Source organism: Perissodus microlepis, chromosome 12, assembly GCF_051167445.1.
Source record: "Perissodus microlepis isolate ML-2025 ecotype Zambia chromosome 12, ASM5116744v1, whole genome shotgun sequence".
In the NCBI taxonomy this organism is placed as follows: Eukaryota; Metazoa; Chordata; class Actinopteri; order Cichliformes; family Cichlidae; genus Perissodus; species Perissodus microlepis.
In genome coordinates, this window is record NC_140472.1 from 11,256,227 (window position 1) to 11,279,991 (window position 23,765).

The 23,765-nt window shown below is 41.7% G+C and overlaps 1 protein-coding gene across 1 annotated transcript in view; it reads left to right on the plus strand.

Annotated features, from left to right (window-relative positions):
- The first annotated feature begins 480 nt into the window (after positions 1–480).
- LOC146375831 (transmembrane protein 132D) overlaps positions 481–23,765 on the plus strand; it is a 33,039-nt gene continuing 9,754 nt past the window's right edge. Inside the window, exons 1-3 of the mRNA XM_084946961.1 lie at positions 481–1,181; positions 6,005–6,881; positions 18,546–18,683. Coding sequence (XP_084803087.1) covers positions 1,109–1,181; positions 6,005–6,881; positions 18,546–18,683 — 1,088 coding nt within the window. The 5' untranslated portion in view covers positions 481–1,108. The remainder of the gene's footprint in view (positions 1,182–6,004; positions 6,882–18,545; positions 18,684–23,765) is intronic.

Genomic DNA, 23,765 nt, shown 5'->3' on the forward strand with positions numbered 1-23,765 from the left:
CCTAATGAGCCGGCTACATCCTGGCAGAGTTTAAACTGATTGTAACCTGCACTCAACCAGCCGATGTCTGAAAAGGTTGCGATGCCTGCAGACACTGTATAGAAAATCATCCTTGATTTGGAGAGTAAAGAAGAAACAACTTTGCTGATTTCAGTACGTTTGTAACACAAAGCAGACAATTGAGTGAAATTGCGCTGTGGATATATATTTTTTTAAATTGCGATTGAGGCCAAGGTTACTTTTCTACTTCAGCATTTATATTTTATAATAATTAACAATGAATATTTAATTTAAGAAAAAAACACAAATATAAATAATCACTTCCATCGAAGGAGAACAATTATTAAAGAAAAGAAAAAACCGAATTCAAATCAAATACTGGTCCACGTGAATTCCCATTTATCCCTTGTGTTTGTTATTTTCACTAATGAGATCTGGACAGTTAGCTTCCAAAACACAAACAGACTATAGTAGCTTTACTGAATGTTGAGCGTGGGTCATCATGGACTGAAGCAGATTAAGTGATCAGAAATCCGGCACCTATGATCATTTCTGACATTACAATCAAACGCAAGGCAGGGTTAATCCTACTCGCTGCGTACTGGACGTGGCTTCCTGAGCGAGTGAACAGTGACAGATGATGAGTTTAGTACCCTGAGGATTGCGCACAAGACAGTCAGTGATCTGCTTTCAACCGTTTAACACCGCAGAGTCCCAGCCGCGACGGCAAACTGGGAGACCGACTCAATCTGAGCGACTTGTCGAGATAATTCGTTTAGAACGGTATTAATGATCCAAACGTAGCTTTCTCAGTCACACGGTTTCACCTCAAGAGCCTCACGTCTTGTGATCGGACACCAAGAGTCCCGCAAGGATCGTTACGCACAACTTTTACGCACAGCCGGGACTTGAACAGACCTCGATGCGCTTTCCATCTTACCAGCAATACGGATTACACTACCACTTATACTCGCACAGGTGTGATTATGGAAAGCGTCCGAACTGCAGGAATGGATGAAAGGACCCTCTTCTTAACCTACTGAAGCAAAACCCAACCGCACGGACGCAGGGAACTTGCCTGGAATAGCGTGCAGAGCCGGGTGCCAAAATGAGCACGCACTGGCAGAGCTGGAGGATCTTACAGATAGTCTTTGCAACAATTACAGCAGTCATTACACAAGGTAGGTGAAAACGAAGTGGTTAGTTTGCTTGTTTTTAAATTTAAAAAAAGAAGAAAGGTGAAAAATGAGTTCAAGATTAGCGCATGTCAAAGTGTAATGAATTAACATAAAGATTGGCTTTCACTGTAACAGCTGAAAACAAATTATTAGACTGAACTCTCCATCATGTGTACATATTACTGAATGGAGGTGGGCCTACTCTCAGAAATGCCGTTAAAGATTAACGCATCTTCTAAAAACATAAATAATACATAAATGTCCTCATTTGTGACTTACATCTTATTCCACTGTGAACAGCGATCCAGTGAGGGTAACACGAGCACATGTGTCTTACTTGCAGGAGAGAGTGTCACAGCAGTGAGTAAAATAGCCTATTAAACATTTAGGATTAAATCAGTGAGGGGTAAAGAACTTGATGGGTTTATATTACAACGTGAGCAGTGCTTTAATGCTCAGTGCCTTTCTTGTCATGGTGGAAGTATTACTTTCTCTTTTGGCTTTCTGCTAAAAAAAAAAATTGGGGGACCCAATTTTCATGTACAGTGAGGCAAACAAGAAGCAAGCAATCTAGATTTCCAACTTGATAATGAAGAAGAAAAAGCACATCTCCATGGCATTTGTGTAAAGCCTATAACTGCCTTAGATGACCATTTCCAGGGAATGAAGGCAGGCTGATTTGTGGGGATAAAACGATAAAAATTGAGAAATTGTGATAAAACAGATTTTTAAAGCCGCTTTAAGAGTCTCATTGGACATTGCAATCCCTACCAATCACTGCATAAGCTTAAGCCTCCCTAGATCTCTCTCTCTTGCTCTCTCTCTCTCTTCCCCCTCCCTCCTCTTCTTTATTTTCTCCCATCTTTCCAACAGCAAGTCAGAGCATTACATGCCATATGATCACTAGTGCATTTATTGGAGTGTTTTCGCACATCATAAAGACCCTCATAATGCATTTAAGATGAGAGTATGATGCTTTAACTAGACTATGCAGGCTGGTAACTTTTCTACTTAAAAGTGTGTACAACCATGCCTGGTTTTGTAGCTTTGCGGTTATTAGATTACAGTTTCAATGTTTGCAATCCAATCTTTATTGTTAATTAGAAACTACCCATGAAAGGTTTTAAACATGATTTCTTTTCAATTCTAGTTTTGTTTAAACTGAATACACACTCTAACGCCCTAAAGGGTTATGGGCAGATGTAAGCAAACTTCGATCTTTGTAAATTTGCATTCCATTAGCACCCTGTTAGCACCCTGCTCCAGCAGACACCACATTGCAGTGCTTGTGCTCCTGCACGTCTTGGACCAAACTTTTGCCCTTTTTCCCACTTTCTATTTGCGCTTTGTTAATTAACTGCTTTGCTGAAAGGTACTTTAACTTTCCACAACTTTTTAAAAAATTCATGGATGTACTAACAGCTTTTCTTCCCTCTGTTGCACGCTGCTGTTTATCTCCCAAGTGGACTCCTAAGTGTCCCTGTCAGATCCTAATGAGAACCTATAATGTTCTATTAAACTTAGATGCATTGGAGAGGTTAGCCAGTCAAAGGATAAACAGTCACAGTGCTAACATTAGATTAAGAAAATGCAGGTGCATAATTAGTGCGGTTAGCATCTGATCCACTGCCAACACTTTCTATTTATAAACAGCACATTTCTGTATATGCGATATCTGATAAAAAAAAAATGAAAAAAGGGGAAAGAAACCTTTCACGGCAGCGTGAAAGAGAAACTTTTGAGCCACAAATGAACACATCTTTCATTCTCTCAATTACTAATTCCAGCGCAGACATCCGTTTGTCTTCCATGATGCTACTGGGAATCGACTCACTTCTGCAAGCTGTTTTGCACATATGGTACAAGCCATTAGTGCGCATTAGAATTCACAATGGATGCTAGGGCTTTTTGCATTTTATTAGAATAATACAAAGATTGATTACAAGTGAAGAAATAGCACTAAAAGAAAAGCACACTGAAAATCAGTTAGCTGATGTGCAAATGAAAAACCTTTAATACAAAGCCACGAGACAAACTGCGGGGCAAAATGCAGCTCATTAGACACAAGTGTTTTTATTAAAGCTGGTGATGGGGAAACATTATTTTGAAATCAACATCTCTTCGATGAATGAAGTCTCGAAGCTGTTAAATAAGCAGACTGTTGTTTCTTACACGCACAACAGAGCAAACCAACTTCTTAGGTTAAAGTACTGCAAGAACTGAACACGACCATATTGATGCATAGCAGTAAAGCTCTTATTAGGTATCTTTGAACAAATGATTGAAGTAAAATAAAAGAAAGAAAGAAAGAAAGCGGTATGACACATGGAAAGTTCCGTTTTTGTATCGTCTCATTTTCATTTCGGTAAGAAATCCTACCTGAAGTAAATTTTCTGCTAACATTCAGTGGTAATGCTTGTAAATCTAATTTCATGCAGGGAGCATTTTCATTTGGACACAGAGAGGGATGAACAAAGATTTGATTATCAACAAAACATTGGCACAAAAAAGGAGCATTTTTTTCTTCCCCCGCACACAGAAAGCACTTAACCTACATACTGTACACCACTAAGGTGGAAGCCACTGAATATGTTCCCTGCTGCAGTTTTTACAACAGTTTTTGGTGGCGTGAACATCTGCATGGTAACACGTGCGCTCCCTGATTCAGCCAAGGAGGATGGGAAGCTCAGTGTCTTCAAAGTGAGTGATTTGAGAGGCTGGAACAGCTGGTGTGCCAGATTTGCTCTCGTGTTCAGGGATGGACTCTCATCATCGGAGAAGTTTTTCTTGCACTGGCTACTTGATATATCTTAAATATTGGCAAAGCAGAAGGACGAACCTTCTAGCCAATTGTAAGCAAAACAGCCTCTGGAGTCTGAAGATAGATTGCGTGCTCCAACTGAAACTCTATTATCAAGAAAAAAAAAAGATGTGAAATGACAAGAAGTGTACATTAAACTCAAACATAAAGATTTGAGCTTGCATGTGAGGTACTTTACAGCGGCGATGAATGCTCCCTCCTGGAACACAGCGAGCCAGTTTATATTCACTCCAACTGGAGGTGCTGCCAGCTCTGGTATTAAATAGCACATCTGTCAGTGCCCACTGGAAGGCTAAGCCAGGATAGCCTAGATCCTAGGTCCAGATTCTGCCTCATGCAGTGTGTCACCCACTCAGTGAACATGACTGACACTATTGTCTGTGTGTGGAAGGGGAGGAAATAAACGCTGTTGTCGTCCTCTGAGGGCTGCTGGGCTGACATGATAGTGACATGTACAGTACAGTCGCTGCCGTGCGAAGTGTCAGGCCAGCTCGACAGGCTCGATGAGGGAGGATGAAAAGCAGAAGCGGTCGTGATAGACGGACCCATCAAGAGCCGGCAGCCATGAGGGACACGCGGAACAAATTTGACACAGAAAAACTTCAAACCTTCCTCATTTGATAAATAATGATCAATAATTCAATGGCAGATAGCATTCAATGCGGCATTCACTCTCTCATGAATATACATAAGTCAGTAGTTGTAGATCTGATCTTTTTTTTAAGACACTGAGTTTGGGTTTGCTGCCATGTTCACAAAAGCCTCATCCAGGTTGTTATAGTAAACATGAGTGTTTCTGTTTTTTTGCGTTCATGATTCACCAAGTAGGGCAATTAGCCACCAGATCAAAAGTGCACACCCGGGTCAGCAGCTATAATCTTCATAATTCTGTCAAAATGGACACTTAATGAGGACACATGACGCATGAGTGACCTCTGCTGATTTCCAGCGCGGTAAACACTCGCCATGAAATCAGATCAGGGGACATTTATGCTGTTCGATTGATTTGACACAGCGATTGCAAAAAGGTGGGATCTTGGGATTAATATTTACAGTACTCCTGTAACTCTCCTGTTATCACTGTACAAAACATACCGACACAGACCAGCTGGTGTACAAATGCGTACCTTAACCAGTAATCATGTTTTCAGGTGCATGCTGGTCTTTTACATCAAATCTACTTTCTTTCATTTGATATAATGATGCACAGCCCTGTTTGTCACTACTTATTCCCCCTGCCTAGAGACAATCTGAAAAGCCATTTTAATCCCAGTGTTTGATGGCTTATTTCCACTTTGTGCCAGATGTATCAGATTGTACCTTCTCATGCTATGGAGGGAAAACAGAGACACTTTTGAACATGACAACACGGCAGGCGACATTTTTCAAAGAGCATTTCGATATTGGAAAATTATTTCCATAGAAATCTATTTACTACCAGGATTAACTACCTGGAAACAATTACATCCTATGCAGAGAAAAAGGCTTTAGTCAACAAATCGATGTTGGATTGTTACAACTCGGCTAATAACGGGCTGATCTGACTTTTGGGGAAAGCAGCATCTTTTATTTGGTCTCATCCTGACTTCATGTTTTATTTCAGATTTTCTCTGTTAATGTATTTTAAGGCCACATCAAAGCAATCTGATGTGACACCAGGACACTGGGAATGTTATCTTTTTTTCATAAACCAAATACAGTTCGTAACCTTTTACAATTCCAATAATTTGGTGACAAAGCCAAAGAGTTTAACATCTGCTCCACCTGTGTTATAGGACTTTTAAGATTAAGGCCAGAGGCCTTTTAGTCTAATATTTTAAAGTCCCACTCAGTTGATCAGTTGGCCTTGTATGACTTTGATATTCGTGTGTTTCGGGGACACTGCCGGTCTTCAAATGTGACAAAAAAGTGAAATCCTTCAGTCCAGTTTTTGTAGATTTATTCAGAAGTAGCGTAAACGTTTTGTCCTGCAACAGTAGTGTAATTTTCAATTTTCCTCTTTCAGATTTGAGCAGTAAAGAACTGACCGACAACAAGAGCCCAGTGCCTTTCCCTGTCTTCTTGCCGGTCAGCTACGAAGTTAAGGATGCCGACTACCTCTTCCTAAAAGAGGTAGGGCAGGACTTCATGCGGAACTCCAGCATGCAGAGTCACATCCAGCCCTTTGTTATTTTACGAGCCAGCCGCCAGCCAGCGGTCAACGCCAGCTATCGCACCATGTCCGCAGAGAAACCCGTGCCTCTAGATATGGTCCAGTCTGTGAAGCTCTTCAATGCACCAGAGGTCTTTACCTTTAACTGGAAAATCCAGGCCTTTGTCCTGACGCCTCGGGTTTTCTCCTCCAAGCCCAAAGTCAGGGTGCTCTTCTATGTTGCAGGCAGGGATTGGAACAGAGGGGAAGGCGCTCTGGATGAGCTACCATGTGTGACGGTGTATGCGTTCTGGCAAACCCAGGAGGTGAGGGGCTCCTGTGCCATAGGAGGTGAGAGGGGGACCTGCATGGCCGAGCTGGTTCCTACGCCTAGCTGGTTTGCTCCAGGGTCAGAGGGCACCAGTAGAGAGAGGCAGGATCCATCTGCTGGGAACCCTGTGGAGCTGTACTACCAGGCTCAGCCAAAAGTCAGAGGGAAGTGCAATTCTGTGGATGGAAGTCGGTGGGGGGGTTCACAGCAGCAGGCAGAGTTTATTCCTGTCACTCCCATGCAGAGGATTGGAAGTGTGCGTCTTCTGCAGGTGCCTAAGGGGATGGCAACGCTTTCGCGCCTCAAGCTCGGCAATGCCATCGTCATACGGACATCCTCCAAACCTCTAAAGAAGACTGACATCGCCACCTTCTACATACTCATGGCCAGCTCTGCTCAGCTGACTAACTTCACTCTCAGGTAAAATTGAATTTTTTGCCTTCCTGAAATTTGCAGTGGTCAGCAATGTCACGGCTGACCACATGCTTGCAGTATTATAAGAGAAACTCTGTCCCCGATTTACATGGGCCTGTTATTTCAGCAAAGTTGAAATCATCTGGTCAGCAAAACCTCTCACTACTAGTATTAGTCATCTTCCCTAATTCTTACCCAAATCCTTTGCCATCAAATATAAGCGAATATTGAACGAAATGAGATTTAGTATGGATTATGACATTTGTCTGGAAATATCATAGCTGTTAACCATCTTTCCTGGAAACGGGATGGATTATTTGAGCAGCAAAGCCTGAAGACATTAAGAGCAGTTTTAACAGCAGGAGTCATCAAGGTTAACACGGAGCAAATAATATGTGTGCCATATACCTCATTATTTCCTTTATTTAAAGGGTATGCTCAGGATCAGTGCACAGTGCTGTAGAGTGTATGCAGATCGTGGAGATTAGTAGCATGGCTTCGTCTCACTTTGCAATGCAGAATGCTTTTGAATAGAGAGCACTTGTAGAACCATCTTAAAAAGACTGTAATTCCTCTGGAGACCTCTGACATACTTGGTAATGAAGGCTAAATTTATACAGACATGTTTCAAAAAACAGCCTTCCATATTTCCCAAGAACCAATGCCTCAACCAGCTGACTAATTATCCTTAGCCTAATATCACGTCTGTCTCTCAAGACGTCAGTCTGTTACTTCCCTTTTACAGGTGAAATGATGCAACGCGGCAAGATTGGCACCTCAAAACTGGATTTAAATTAAATGCTTCCAACCCGCACTCACCGTTTCATTGATGGCTTTCACGGTCATCTGCAGCCTTTTGTTATCATCATCCAGGCGAAGATCAAACAGAAGCAAAGCTACATTTGTCGAGGTTGGCTGTCAGCGCAGACAAGCAGAGATTTACGTTGACCCGATTAGAGGCAGGTTTTACAAATTGTTATTCAAGACACTATCAGCTTTATTCCAAGTCAGTGAATTATTGTCTGACAGGAGGCGTCAAATGCATTTTCCATACAAGACTCACTTATTAATTGGCTTTGTTTGAGAGTGTCATAAATCTGTTGCTGAGTGAAGTCCAGGAAGGTGTCCTGACTTAAGAACCGGCCTTAAAGGCAGCACCGAAGTGCAGAAGTGCCAGTTCCTGGACAGTCTGCACTCAGAGTCAAATCAATACCTCAAACACTTTAAAAGTGACTTCCGCCTCGACTTGCTCATGCGTGCTTCACTGAAGGTGAGTGGGTGAGCAGACAGTCATGGATTATTAATTCCCCTTTTTTAATTCAATTGTGAATGCTGGAAAAGGACCATATTATCTGAGCTGACAGCTGTGCATGGGTGCACTTGTCCTCCTTGTCAGAAAGCAACATTTCTCTCAGGTACTCGGCTCTTTTGCAAAAGGAAACATGCAAACTTGAGTCTGAAGGTGGTTTATCAAATATTTCAGCTGTCGCTGGATTTCCAGAAGTATTATGAAATAGTTTCACATTTGTTTGTTGTTGTTGCTTTTTAAGATTAGACCATGTACTTAATTTCATTATTTGGTTTCCTGTTTGTTTTGGGGTTTTTTTAGCTTAGGCAACGGAGCCAAAAACCAATCCCTGCTTCCTCTTTTTATTGTGTCACTTTTAATCATTCCTGCTTTAATTCATTTACCCAGTCATACACAAATGAACCAAAAGGAAAGCATTAATGCTGCCTCACTTCTTTCCTTTCTTCTCCTACTCTTCTGTTCTTTGGCAACATCGTTAGAAAGGAAAATGAAGTCCCTTCTGTACATGTTGGTGACTACATCCATGGCTTTTTAGACCATTAACTTAAAAATATTGACTGTATCTTTAAGTTCCATACTCAGTTCCACAGTGCAGCCCTCAGCCAGCTTATCAGCACATTAAGAAGCGCTGTGCATCCAGTCCTCAACAGCTGTCTGTGTGCTTTATCACTGTCTGAATGTTCCATTAAGCTTTACTTAATACTCTCTCATCAGCATGATAAACCTGTTTTTGATGGCTATAGCTCCAGTCAAGGGAAATACAAATTCGAGGTTGATTGAGAAAAGACAAGCCACACCTGTCCGTCCGTCACGGCAAAAACGAACCTGTCACTCTCAGCGAGGCTTTTGTAAAGGTCACAGATAAAGTGTTGTACTGCCGTCATCGCGCTACCCACAGGAAGGGCAATTAGATTATCCTTTTACCCAGTTGAGTGGAATGAAGTATGAGCAAGTATGAGTGTATTTTTCCGTTTTCGTCTCAACATCTATTTAAATTCAGTAATCAGACTCAGTAGTACCCCCAGCTCCCCCATTCTAATGGCTTTATTTAAAAGTAGCATTGAGGCAATAAATTAACAGTGAGTTTCTGTATCAACAGGACACCGCGTCAGTGAGCTTTTCAACCACGGGTCTAATCATTCAACTCGGTGACAAATAGGGCTTTTACATCCATTTTAGTGCTGCGGTGCCTGCCATCTGGCAGGAGTGTTGGCATGAACATCTCCCCAACTCCCTAAACTGCTCCATAAGTACGATAAGCACGTTGCCGATGGCTGGCCATCAGACTGGCTAAACGGTGGACATTTGCCTGCATAATTAACGATTGCATCTGTTTCCGATTGCACTGGGGTTCACTGTGGTGCTGTGGCCCCGCAGTGATGCACTCACAAAGCTAAAGATGGGAACACAAATTATATCAGCGAAGTAATTACAAACCCTATGTAGCATCTCGATAGAGCCTTGATGATGGAATGCATCTGGGCGAGCTGGAGGATATCTTCTAGGTCTTTGATCAAGCTCAGCCTCTGTGCTCTTTGCGTTGCATGTGCGCTGTTTTGATTGTTGCTCTGTTGGCCATGTGTCTGTGATCAATCAATATAAGTCTAAAGAACACTGCATTACAAACAGTAAATAAGGAAAAGGAGAGGGCTAATGAAGGCCGAGGGCAATCAAGGCTCACTTTGAGTGTATTTGAAAGTGTAGATGTCTACTATTGGGGCCGGTTCTCTTGTGGGCATTGTCTTGTGCGTTAGTGTTTTTAAGTGCGTGCACGCGCCCCTTAAGTGGATGAAGAGTATGCAAGAGGTGAAACAACAGTGCCACTCATGCCTTGCCTGGTCAGAAGTGAGATGGATGGCAGGTGCAGCACCTGAGAGCTGCTTTTCTCACACAGTGTCAGCTTCGGTCTCCACAGCCATCCATCTTCTCTGCTTCAGTGCCTCTCCCTGCCCGCTGCCTCCTCAGGCCCTGCTAACTGAAGCTATGGACACTGGTTCATGTTCATGTTCAGAAGAAATACGCCTCCTCGAGTCGCAGGGGATTCTTTTTTTTAATGCAAGGGAGCTGAGAGACAGAAAAAAAGGGGCTTTAGATAAGTCTTCTTGTTACTGTCACTTTTTATTAGTTAAACCCTGCTCCACTCAGCTCAATACACAGAGGTGTTTCATCGGCGGACACGTTATTCAGAGGCCATTACTAGATTAACAGCCCTCCAAGGTGCTTTCATTAATACACCGAACATGCAATCCTGCTTACCTCACTCACGGTGGATTAAAGTTTTGGCCCACTGAAAGTAAACTTCACAATCTAAGTAAGCACTGTTGAAAGGAAAGATAAAAGAAAAGAAGTAAATATAATGTTCAACCAAAGCTGAGATATGCAGTGCGATACTGAAAATAGAAAAAGAAATCATACTGCAGATTTCCGTTCCATATTGCATGTGGTAGTTTGATGCAATGCGTGTAGATTGTGTTTCATGCTTTGAATTTTAATGCCCTTAAAAGAAGAATAACTGCTATAACTATAACAACGCATTCTTATAAGGTACCCTATTTTTTGGACTATAAGGCGCACTTAAAATCGTTTAATTTTATCCAAACTCGACAGTGCGCCTTATAATCCGGTGAGCCTTATGTATGAATTCTGGTTGTACTTGAGGACCTCGAACCAATTTTATGTGGTACACGGCGCTCAAAAATCTATCAAAAAATGTTTTAGTACGACTTTGGTAAGCTACGACGCTGCACTGCTTGATGGATTGTCGGAGCATTACAGCTACGGTAGTCAACACTGCGGCATCACTGAGAGTTAAAAACTGTCTAAATTCTTTTTTTTTTTTTTGTGTCCCGTTTGGATCTTTAGCCATCAGAATTGTTGTCTTAAGGCCAAGAAAGATGCCAAGCGGATTTATTTTCCAAGTGGATCATCATGGCCTTGCCATATTGGTCCATTTGATTGACCTTTATTATAATTATGAATTTATTTTATTTTCGGTTGCTACAAACGGGACAGACATGACTGGGGGATAGGACAGGGAGAAAGAATGAAAGAAAGAGAGGGAGAGAAAGAAAACCAAAGGGGAGAAGAGACGGTGAGAAGGGGGGGAAGAAAGGAAAAAACAAACAAACAAACAAACAAAACACCTGGATCATCTGTATGGAGAAAAAAAACAGAAGAGAAAGCAAACAACAAAGAGCAACATAATAAAAAAACAGCACCATCACAATAAACTAGCTAGCAGTAGATAACAGTAGATACTAAATAATAAACGATATTGTGCAGCACGCAAGATAGACAGCGCACAATGTGCTTTGAGGCAGCAGCCAAGAAAGGTGTAGTCCGCGTCTGTGAACACCCGTGTGTACACCTGTGTGCATACCTGTGTGGATCAGCATGCTTGTATTCCAAAGGTTTCTCCATGTAACAATCTGCTAGGGAGTGTGGGGAGCCATAGCCCCGTCCACCAGGGTATGAAGCAGGTATGGAGGAGATCCAGGCCCCAGATATCCAGAGGCCCCAGAGTACTAGGACCTGAGGAGGACCACCAAAGGGGGGGGAACCGTGCCACCCTCCTGGGAAGAGCTGAGTAGAGCCCCAAAGGAGAGGTCACCCCGCAGCTACGGAGCAGAGGCCAGAGGGGGTTGCAGTGGCGTGCCCGTGGGCTCTGCCGGCAGCCAGCTGTGCCAGAGAGGACCAAGCCTCAGGCCCAGAGGCCAGAGGCCTGAGGGCATCCCACCCCCCGGAAGGAGCCCAGCCGGGCCACAGGCGCCCGGCCCCGCCAATCGGCCACCAGGAGTGAGCCGGTACATGCATGAGCGCCCAGCCCCAGACGACAAGGACCACCAACACACCAACGTCTGAGGGCATCAGCCACCGGCAGGGAGTGTGGTGAGGGGAGATAGGCCTCCGTACTTTAGAGGGTCTGAGATGTACCCAGAGAGGTTGAGCCTAAGACCCAACCTGACATATAGACACAGACAAACAGGCACACGCGGACACAGACGTGCATTCCCACCCCCATATACCCTTAGTGTCTAAATGCATTTAAAATTGAGGGTAGGGCACCAGCGCCAGAGGTGGGTTGGAGTACAACGACCATCCTCTGGATGCTGTAAAACGTGCCCACCCCCAAGGCCCTATATGTATGTGTTATGTGAGAGTGTGAGTAATGTGGATGTCTAGGTTGCAGAATAAAATTGAGGCACAGGCGGCCAGAAGGGGACAGAGGGGGAGTGCCTCCCCTGCACCCTGGTGACATACCTGCACCCCAAGCCCTGCGTGTGTGGGTGGGTGTGGTAGAACGGGAATAGGGAGGCAGCTGAGGATGGGGAGGGAAGAAAGGGAGGGGCAAGCGGCCCCTCCCTGGGGCCAGCTCCCCCGCTGACCCCAGTAGGCACCCCCACGCTCTGGAACCCACCAGGGCAAGGGGGCCCAGGCCCATCCGGACCGGGGCCCGCAGCAGCAGCACCGCCCAGCCCCACAGAGTCCGGGGCAGCCCACCCGACTCCACCCCAGAGAAAACTGCACCCACCCCATCATCCAATCATCTCCCAAACTACACAAGACAATAGACACCCAGGTTGAGTTCATTCTCCACCTCTCCTATATCTCTCCCCCCACCTGCAGAGTGAGCTCCTGTAGTGAGGAGACCACCTGCAAAGATATAACAACCTCCCCACCAGTTAGAGAGCCCCCTAGTTGGGCCGATGCACCAGAGGTCCCCTGCACTGGGGCTGAGCCCCCCTGCACCCACCCGCCCACTGCTCCGGCGACACAACAGCCAGGACCCAAGCCCCCAAGGCCCGGCCAGCACCCCAGACCGGGGGGCGGAGCACCCCCAGACCCCTAAGCCTCCACGCCCGTCCCGGACCCTCCCAGGGGCAGCCAGGCTACCAGGCCAGTAACCAACGTCCGCCAGCACAGACCCTCCCCCATCTCCGCTGTACGCAGCCACAAGGAAAACACCATCCAAGAGCCCCAGAGCTTCTAACCAGGTCATGGCCACATCCCCCAGGTTAGGCCCTCCAGGGAAACGTCCCTAGGGACTCCCCAGACGCCCTAAGGCCGTCCCTACCCCCATATCAACCACAATAGCGAAGGCAGGACCAAACCATGATCCCCCACCCCCACTAGGTGATGAAGCCGATCAAAGGAGCCCAAAGGGATTGATCAAATGTGATGGCAGAGGTTGTATCAAGACTAATGTGATCTATTAGATGGTTTTTATATTGGTTAGAATTAAGATTATTTTTATTTTTCCAGTTAATGAGGACCATTTTCTTGGCAATGCATAGGGCCGTAAAAACAACGTGGGCTGTGTTTATTTCTGCAGTGACCTCATCCAAGTTGCCCAGCAAGCATACTAAAGGGGAGGCTGGAATGTTACATTTCAGACACTTTGATAAGTCTTCACATATCTCACGCCAAAATTTCTGAACTGGTGGACAGAACCAAAGAGCGTGGATGTAATTGTCCGGTGTATTTGCTGTGCAGTGTGAGCAGTTGTTGGAAGGCGTATAGCCCATCTTGAACATCCTATGACCAGTATAGTGCACTCTGTGTAATATTTTGTATTGTATTAATTGCAAACTGGGATTTCTGATCCATTGAAAGGTTTTTAAGCATATCTGAGACCAAAGGTTTGGGTCTAAGTTGATTGATAAATCTGCTTCCCATTTTGCAATAGGAAGGGATATTGATTCATCTATTTTAGAAAGTGTTCTGTATATTTTAGACAATAATTTGGGGGGTTTTAGACTAAAAAATTGTACCACACTTGGTGGTGTTTGTAATTCAGCTTCACTGGGATTAAATTTCTTTTTTACTATGGATTTAATTTGTTGATATTCCAAAAATCGTTTCTTGTTGATCCCATATTGTATAACTAGTCTGTCAAACGAAATAAAGTCTGTTCCTTCCAATATATGTTCCAAGTATTTAATTCCTTTGCAACTCCAATCTGAAAAGTTTATCATATTATTGTTTTGTAATATGTCCGGGTTGTTCCAGATAGGTGTACGTTTGCATGGGATTAATGAAGACTCTGTCATTTTTAGAAACTCCCACCATGCTGTCAGAGAAGAGCTAATATTGATGCTTTTAAAGCATTCATGTCGTTTGATGTTTGAGCTGATAAATGGTAGGTCTGAAATTTCTAGGTTATTACATAGTGCCTGTTCTACATCTATCCAAGGTTCATCTAAGAGGGTGTGTTTAAACCATCTAGAGATGAACTGAAGCCTGTTGGCTAAAAAATAGTGATTAAAGTTAGGCAGATCTAATCCTCCTTTATCCTTGGTCCTTTGTAGTGTTTTTAAGCTGATACATGGGGGTTTATTTATAAATTCTTTCATCTTTAATAAAATGATCAGCGTTGCTGCTTTACCAGGTGTAACAATTAAGTTTAACATCCAGGCATCCATGAAAACAGAATTTATATAATTTAACGGAGTTAGAAGTTAGCAGGTAGTTAGCGCGCTAGTTTCCACTTAAACATGATATAGCATGTTCTGACCGAGAAATTTCTGAAAAATTAAAACGTACAGCTCTGCTATCACTTCAAACATAAACAAAGACAGAAAACTAAACAGCAGTGACTTTTGTAGGGTTACTGAAGTTGGGCTATCTGGTATATAATGATGTGCTACGTGATGGCTAGCGACACAGCTATGTTAGCATAACATAAACAGTAAAACTGGAGGATGAATGCTAATGTTTGTTTCGCTTAATCCGCCGTATAATCTGGTCCGCCTTATGGTCCGAAAAATACAATATATGTGTTTAAGTTAAACACTGAAATAAACTTTTCGGTGGGAGCATTGTTATTTTTTTACACAGATTACATTTGATAAGAAATGTGAAGACAAAAAAATAATTATCATTACCTTAGTTGCACCTTCCTTCTTGTTATCTCCTTACCTTCATCCTAATCAGGGACTTGCAGGTTCCTCTTTGCTCCGCTCTCATCTGCCACCTGATATACCACCAGAGAAGCCATACACCAGCAACAGAATCTCACTCTTCCTTTTGCTTTATGTGATGAGAAGTGTTCAGAGCCAGAGCTGATTTAATTAGTTTCCAGTCTGTAAGTTGACTTACATTTCTGACTCGTGTTCGCCATAGCAACCTCTGTAGTAAAACTGGGAACGATGGCAATAATAGAAGCTTCAACTGAATGCTGAATTCAGCTACCCAGAATGCTACTGAAGGAATGAATATTATAACAGTGTATAACAGAATAAATATTAAAGCGATTAACCTGTTTATGCAGCTGTGTGCAATTGTCACAAGCTACACCACTAGATGATTTCACCCTTTAGCTCTCCGCTCCATGTAGGAACCTGTATTAATCAGACAAATGAGCTTCTGCACTGAGCAGCTGGAATGGAAATCAGCTGCTTCAGGGTCATGACGGCGCAAGATTAAACTGTTGAAAATGATACCGTTCAGTCCTTTTTAATTACGACCTTTAACCCGTAAGCTCTGTGTCCGTTTTATGTTTTTAACAGTGTCACTGTTGCTGCAACAGGAGCCAGATTTATTCATTCTGAAAAGGAATGAGGGCGATATTTCTGTCTCACATCCCAGCCATTAAGACAGCGAGTGATTACAGGGAAATGCGGCTCCACAGCAGAAACTTATGCGCTAAAATCAGTGGCCACTTGAGACCTTCTCTCCTGATTACATTTTGCATGTAATCTGGAGCAAAGGTCTCAAGCGGTTTTGCCAAAGATGTTTCTTTCCAGATTACATGTTTGCTGTGCAGATGTTGCTACAAAGGCTGGCTCAGATTTGTTGTACAAATGTAAAAAATGTGCACACGAGTAACGCTTTTCAATTAAGAGATAATGCATGCTTAGGCTGCTCTCCTGTCACCGCGCATAACAAGGGAGTAACGTCCTCTCTTCTTTTGCCTGCTTTTGAAATACAACAGCAAAGCCAAAGAAAGAGAAGCGCTCAGATTGCTGTTGCTCCTATCAAAAATTACACCTCCTCTGAGACTCATAATGCGCTCAACAGTTGTGTTTATCTCTGAGATAAACCACACAGCTTTGCATGCAGATGAAAAACAAAGAATCACACGAGGATGTTTTTCCTGAACATTCGGATACAACTTCTCTGTCTTGTTCGTGCATATTCAGCAAGTCTGGCATATTTACATGTGTGCTCCTCCTGGCCTCCACAATTCTTCCAGAAGAGTATCTCATTAACATTTGACCTACTGCAAGCTGCTTATGCTGGGAAAGCCCCACGGGGAAGGTCTGTTTGGCTGCATAATGCACACCATTTACAAATTAGACGCCAAGAAAACTAATACTCCATTAGTACATTTTGAATAATGAGAGCACGTGAATATAAATAGAAAGAACAATGTTTTCTTTGCACCTTTAATTGCACAGAGGTGATGGTAATTACAGGTTGAGATAAGGATAAATATATATATCACAGATTTGTGTTTTTGTATTTTCTCTCTCTTACAATTTTCTTTACATTTTCTTTTAAATGTATCTACAGAGTCTAATAAATATTGCCTTTGATTGATGTTCTATGCAATATCAGGGTTGAGAGGTAACTTGTTCCAATTATGTGTTATAAATGTAATTAATATTTTTATAACTAGTAAGTTATATCAGGAGAAATCGTTTTCCCATTAGTGATGTGCAATGATTAATAGGTGACCCATGGTACCGTATCATGTGTTTTTATTGTTATCTGGCTACCTCTTGCCATAATTGGGTGTTCGCTTTAATAATTAGATAACATTTTTTTTAACTTTAACACATTTTAATAAAAAAGTCTAGAAAAATATGACTAAAATGTCCTGATATAGCTCGAGACAAGAGAGAAAGATTCCTACAAACAGCTTGAAGCAACAAACTAAAAATACTCTTCAGCTGATGTGCTTTCAACACTCGGCTTATATTTGTTATTCAAACTTTCTGAAGGTCTTGGCTACTTTTTCACTCACTTTCACAACGATTTTCCCAACAGCCCCTGGTTTTGTGTGTGTGTGTGTGTGTGTGTGTGTGTGTGTGTGTGTGTGTGTGTGTTTAGCTAGCAGGCTGTCACAATACGCATAATTAGTCCGTCTTCTTTAGCTGAATCTATGAAAGAGAACATAGTTTACCAAACAAAAATAGTAAAAGTGTACAAGTGGAGGACAAAAGAACAAGTAGTGGGCCTAAAAAAAAACTATCTACAGCAGATAAACAGTATCTGAAAAGCCCAGTGACCAAAATGGGAACAAATCCAGCAAATACCTCACTGAACCCAATGATGAATCTGCATCATTGGAAATGGTTTCAGTGGAAAGATTGCCATTTTTTAAGGGAGGGAAATGGGAAGAAAATCCAGATGTAAAATTTTTCTTTAAATCATCATCAGTGTATATGGAGGACATCAGGAGAGAGGAGCAACGGTGAGTATCTACAGCCATCTGAAAACGAGAGTGGAGGCTCTGTCATGGTTCGTGGCTGCATTTCAGCCAGTGGTGTTTGGGGGCTTGTCCGATTTTAATCCACCATGCAATACCATCTGGAAAGCAATGATTGGCAATGATACCAAACACATTGCCACTGTGGTAAAAGCATACCTAGATCGAAAAGCACTGGCCTCCCCAGACCTCAACAAGTGTGGGATCATCTAAACAGAGAAAAAAGGCAGCCAACATCCAAAGATAGGTGTTCTTAAAGATGTTAAATGTTCTTAAAGAAGGCTGGAGAACTATTCCTGAAGACTACTTCAAGAAAGTACAGAAACCTTACCTAAGAGAGTTCAGGTTGTGCCGAAGAAGATGGTCATACCAAATATTGACTTTCAAATTTGAATGAATCCTAAAATCTCTATTTTTGCCTTAAATACTGTATTTCCATTAATGTTTGTACATTAAATTACTGCACCGGTCAGAGTTGAGGCTTCTTCTTATTTGTCATGAGATTGTTGAGGCAGTGTGAGACAAAAACTAGATGTTGAAAATTGTGACAGCCTACAACCCTGTGAGTTACCAATACTGGTCTTTATTTTAAAATGGAATAAAGTTACCTCCTTTATAATTAATTTAATTAATGCTCTATCTATTCGGTTAGTCCCCAGGCCTGAATATCAATTTTATGTAGCTTCCTTCTTATTACTGAAATGGATTTATCGTAAGAAACCAGACAAGATTAAAAGCATTAATTAAATTCACCTATAAATGAATTTTAAGGTGGAAGTTTAAATCTATTGTACATGAGGGAACTATATTTAACACATTTTTTTTCACAAGCAAATTCCAAAACTCATGAAAAAAGAAAAAGCCAGAAATGTAATGTAATGTAAAAATTTATTGCATTCTTGACCTTTTCATTTTCGACTTTTCACAGAGCAACAGTAAGGAAAGGTGTGACCTTTCGAACAGCAACACCCAGTAACTCTTTACTGTGGGACATCACTCTGGATTTGAGTGTGGATGGAGCCATCGCTGTTATTTGTCAGAGAAAGGCTCCCATACCTGGGAAAAGGCAAGTCTGTTCTCTTCACATTACTTTATATGTCACTGTAGACTATTCATGTATGTCTGTTTTTTTGTTGCTGGGAAATCTATCACCGCTGATATATTTAGACTGCAGAGCTAAAAAGGGAATTTTAATGCATCGTGGGTTGCCGGTACCTCCAGCTGTTTAAAGCGGACGTGTGTCTGCATTGGAAAAGCAAATCACAATCAGTCTGTACTGTACATGTCTGCATGTATGTGGTTCATTGCATATTGTCCAGAGGGGATATACTTTAACCACTGGCTGACTGCAGGTATGCTTGTAAAGAAAGTCCTTGTAGGGAAGTATGCTTTTTACTCCCCTTTAAGTCCCACTTTCTGTCTGCACTTTAATTATTTCAAGACATTCACTAACTGTGAACGGGAAGGTATTTCTAGCATGTAGTACACTGCTTTATTGTAACCTAAAAAGTGCAAGCTACCGAGTGCATCCCGAGCCTTGATGCTAAAACTATTTGCAAGACATCTGCAGGTTGGTCTGATCAGTCAGCTCTTTGGGTTCCTAAGAAGTACTTAACTTGCTCCATAATCTCATTAAACAGGACTACAACCATTCCCTGACAACCAGCCTTTCTCAGATGTCCTTTAAAGTTCAGCCAAGTGCAGCTTCATTTCGCTTAACTGCAATGAGCTGAGCACAATTAAGAGTTAAGTCCGATAAACGTGGCCCGTGCCTCCTGAGATTAAAAGACACCTGTTTTTTTTTTCTGTTTTGTTTTTTAAAGGACAAGGCAACGCAGTGGAAAAATGTTATGCCATGGTCTGTCACTCAGGTTTGCTTATTACTGTACCTTTTTGCTACTGCCAACAGTGGAGTTGCCACAGGGATGTGTTAAAAACTACACTACCTATTTGTAATGTGTGGTTATCAGGTATTAATTGCATACTAAAGTGATTTTTTGGGTCCTTAAGTGACAGTTTGACTGCACAGCCTCTGTTTCTGTCTCTGTTTTGTTTCTTATATTACGGTGTTATACTGAGGGCTGTGCCATGAAGTGAGTCAACTCTTCATCGAGGCACTCTCAGGAGACACTTTACAATTTTGGCTGTAACTTAATGAGTCCCAAATACTGTGAAAGACGGGTCATTTAAACTGTATATCTAATTGTCCAGCATCACCATTCCTAGATGATCCCTTGGAGCTTGGTGGATGAGAAGCGATAGAGACTCTGATTTTTAGAAATCATGTAAAGCCTTTCAGTTTTCCTGACAAACACAAATATTCAATGCTTCGTTTTTCTCTGCTGGCAGCAAACAATTCCAGGCGATTTCATTGGCCTTCATTTGACGACCTAATCCTAAAGCAGACAACTAAAGCCTAGTAGACAACTCGATGACCTTTACAGAAGATTTGCAAAGTGTAGTAACCAGTTGGAATTGTTTTTTATTAATACTTGTTCTTTACTTGGTCCCCAGAGCGTTTACCCCACCAGGGTTGCAGCTGAAAGAATAAGGCTAAAACGGTCTTAAACACCACAAGCAACACATGAATTTGATGGAAAATGCAATCACGATGACATTCAGATCCACCTGTGGCTTATCGATGGGGGCAAGGTTTGCCAGGTTTCCTCTGTGGTTATGGCTGCACCAACAGACACAAACGCTGGATGAAAAAAAAAAAAAAAAATAGCGCAGTGGAACATTATTTTCTCGTGGCACTTCCGGGCTGCAGAAAAAGTTAGCAAGAGTGCACTTAATATCCATGGGCTTAGAGTTTGCTCTAGTGTGATATATGCAGCTCTACACCGTCCATGTTTGTGATGGATCATCTGGTGCCAGCACTCACCATTTTCTGTACCATTTAACACTAATTCAGGCTAATTGCACAGCCCTCGGGTCTCTTCACACGCCACCTGAGTTTGTTTCAGAAAGTTCCAGTAAAGTTTGTCGCTGACCTGCCTACATTTCCTCAACTAATACCTTTGACAGCGCCAAAATTGTATCATAATTAAATAAAGCATTGACTTCGTTCGGAAACAATTATTATATTGAAATTTGTATTATTATTAAATTATATAGGCAAAAGCCCATTGGGGCTATGCTAGCAGCTTTCTGAATCAAAATGACAACATAGTAACAAAGACTATGTTGTTACTAAAAGCTAAAAAGCTTTTTATTCAGACTCAAAAGCAGAGGATGACTGGTTTTCTTGCAATTCTTTTGGAGCACATAAAATACCTTTCATCCAATTACCGGAAACATTTCCGTTACAGGCAGCACAGATGCTAACCTCTGGATGGCAAGGGTCATTCCAAGATGTTTAAAATGTAGTGACTCATAGGTGAACCTGAAACGGTCAGGGTGGGGCCCATGAGAAATCAGAAAATTCAATCAGAAATTAATAAAGCACTGAAAATAGGCTTAGAATACAGTGGGCATGATTTATAGGCCTTTGTGCATTACCATGTGCCCTAATACAAATGGCATTATACGAAGAATGGCACAGAAAGAGAATCTGGATGCTTTATTTATTTATTTCTATTGAATAAATGTTTTGCATGGTGGTGAAAGACGTATGCAGGTGCCTGCAGAACTCTTCCAGCTCAACATATACACTTTAGATTTAAAATGTCAACTGTAAGAGTTAGATTCTGCCTCTAGAGGAATTTTAAAGAGATGTTTGTGAAACAAAATTTTGATCTGTGTGTGAATATATATATATATATATATATATATATATATATATATATATATATTTAGACCCACTATAGAGCTTCATTCAAAAATGGTAAAGCTAAGCATGCTTTTGTGGAAGATTGCTTTGTCAGATTTCATACAACATTAGACAGCTTGCCGTAATCTGAGAAACAACACTGAATTTATTGTCATTATAGGTTTGACCTCATTATGTTGTTTTCCCCATTTGCCGTGGATTGTGACATTGTTTATTACAACTTCTTTATGGGTTAAAATATTTATTTACCCAGTCTTTTTGCTAATCCTCTCTAAAATGTCATGAAACTAACGGAACCCCTGCTGGGAGCGTCTACTGTCACACCACTATGGGGACTTCTCTGACTTTTTGCTTAGCTGGCTTTAGCAAACACCAAAAGTATTTGCTGTATTTATACATTTAAGCTTTATTTATTTATTTTTATCCTCAGTTGCAAAGGGCTTGGTGTGGATCTTAATATTTAAGCACTGCTATTCTCAGGCAGACTGCCATCCGTAAACAAGATGCTGAAGCATCCATTCCCTGTAAGCTCCACAATAAATTACAGGGGGTGTAAATAACACACACATAAAAACATCCCCCATATTGTTGGATATGTGTGTTAATACGGTTAATACAGACTTCATACCACATAGGCATGTTTATCTGAATTAAACATATCTTGTTTTGACAGTTGACCAGAATGCGATTATCTTATTCCTGGGTCTTTGAGCGATAGCCTAAAATGATTAAATTACACTCAATCTCTGTCTCGCTCCTAATGATGGCAGCTATGACTGAGAGAAGCAAACAGAGGCAGCTTTTTGTGTGCCTTGTTGCTGCACTTGGAACTTAAAGGAATAATAAAAAACTACTTTCAGTTTCTCCTGTTGTTACTTCAGAGCAACAAAAGGCGGCTGGTGTGCAGCCTTTTTAGAGGTCATTTTCATGCTGTGCCTCCACACGAGTCAGACACAGATTTATAACATGGACACACAGATGCAGTGAGACTGATAACGCCCATGTGCTTATGCTTATTGCGTTTTTGTCCAGCAATACATCTTTTCTGCAGCTCCATACAATGCCCGCAAATAAACCCAGGGTACTAACTACTACACGACCATGGCAGAAAATTGAATCCGTGGCTAGGAAGCTCTCTTGCAGCTGTCATCACTGAGAGGCTATTATAAGTTACACAGGCTCATACTTTGTTTTGTATTCAGGATGCCGCTGTCCTCAGACCACCTTTTATTCTACACCCATTTAACGCGACCAGCAACCCGAGGGGAGTGTCAGCAAAGAGAAATTCAGCTCTGTTCTTTTCTAGTTTAGCTTGTGAAGAAGCCTAGAGATGCAAAGCCCACTCCACGGCTAAAAAAGAGGACTGTGTCTTGTCACAAACACTAGGATCACATCGTACTCTGAATTTTTTTTTTCTACACTTCTATCCATGGGGCCAAATTCGTAACATGTCACTATGAATTTTAAGATGAATATCTCCAAAACTCCAGGCTCAATCTCAACTGCTTTTACTTCTTCCTCGTACTGAAAAAAGCAAACTCACTTTGAATTGAAATTTCCTTAAAAAAATCAACTAATTAATTAATTAAAATAACAGTAATAATAATAATGATGTTAGGTTTTTACGTGATAGTTGAAATTAAAGACTAAATTCATACGACAGGAGTCGCCTCAAGGCATTTTGTGATGTAAATTAGAGAGCCTACAAAAATACAACAATAATACACAGGCTTCAGTTACTATACAGTGCAATAGCTGGAGACTGTGATTCTGCCGTTGTGCCACAATAACAATGACACATCTCTATATCTCTGGTTAGAAAAAAAAGATCTTAACCCCTTGTGAATGAGGGGACAGCTGAAATTAGCATCTATAACTTTATAAATCATGAAGGAACAGAAAAACGCAAAAATCACCGAAAAGACTGAGATTGAAGTTTTTATGCAGACATTCAGGAAATGGACGAAGAACTAAATATGTGAGTCTGTTAGTATGATAACATGCTGATTTTTGTCTGAAGCCTTGCTGTGCTTTGGCCTTTTGGAGCGGAAAGCGTTGCTGTAGACTCACTGTAGGGCCAAGTTCCCTAAAAGGGTTGAAAAACCATGTAAGCACAATTGCCAAATAGTGCTCATAGGTGTCTGTGTGGGGGGTTTTTTCCTAGTGAAAAAGAGCACAATTTTCTTTATTGTTGTTATTGTTGGCACTATATAAATAAGAGTGAATTGAATTAAACACAGTTTATTTAAAAATCAAGTGAAAAAAATAGGACATGCTCATTTTCTGTGTTAAATATCAGCGCAATTAGCAGTAGCAATTAGCAATTAGCAGTGGCAATTAGCAATTAGCAGTAAATTGCATGTCGCAAACGTTAGT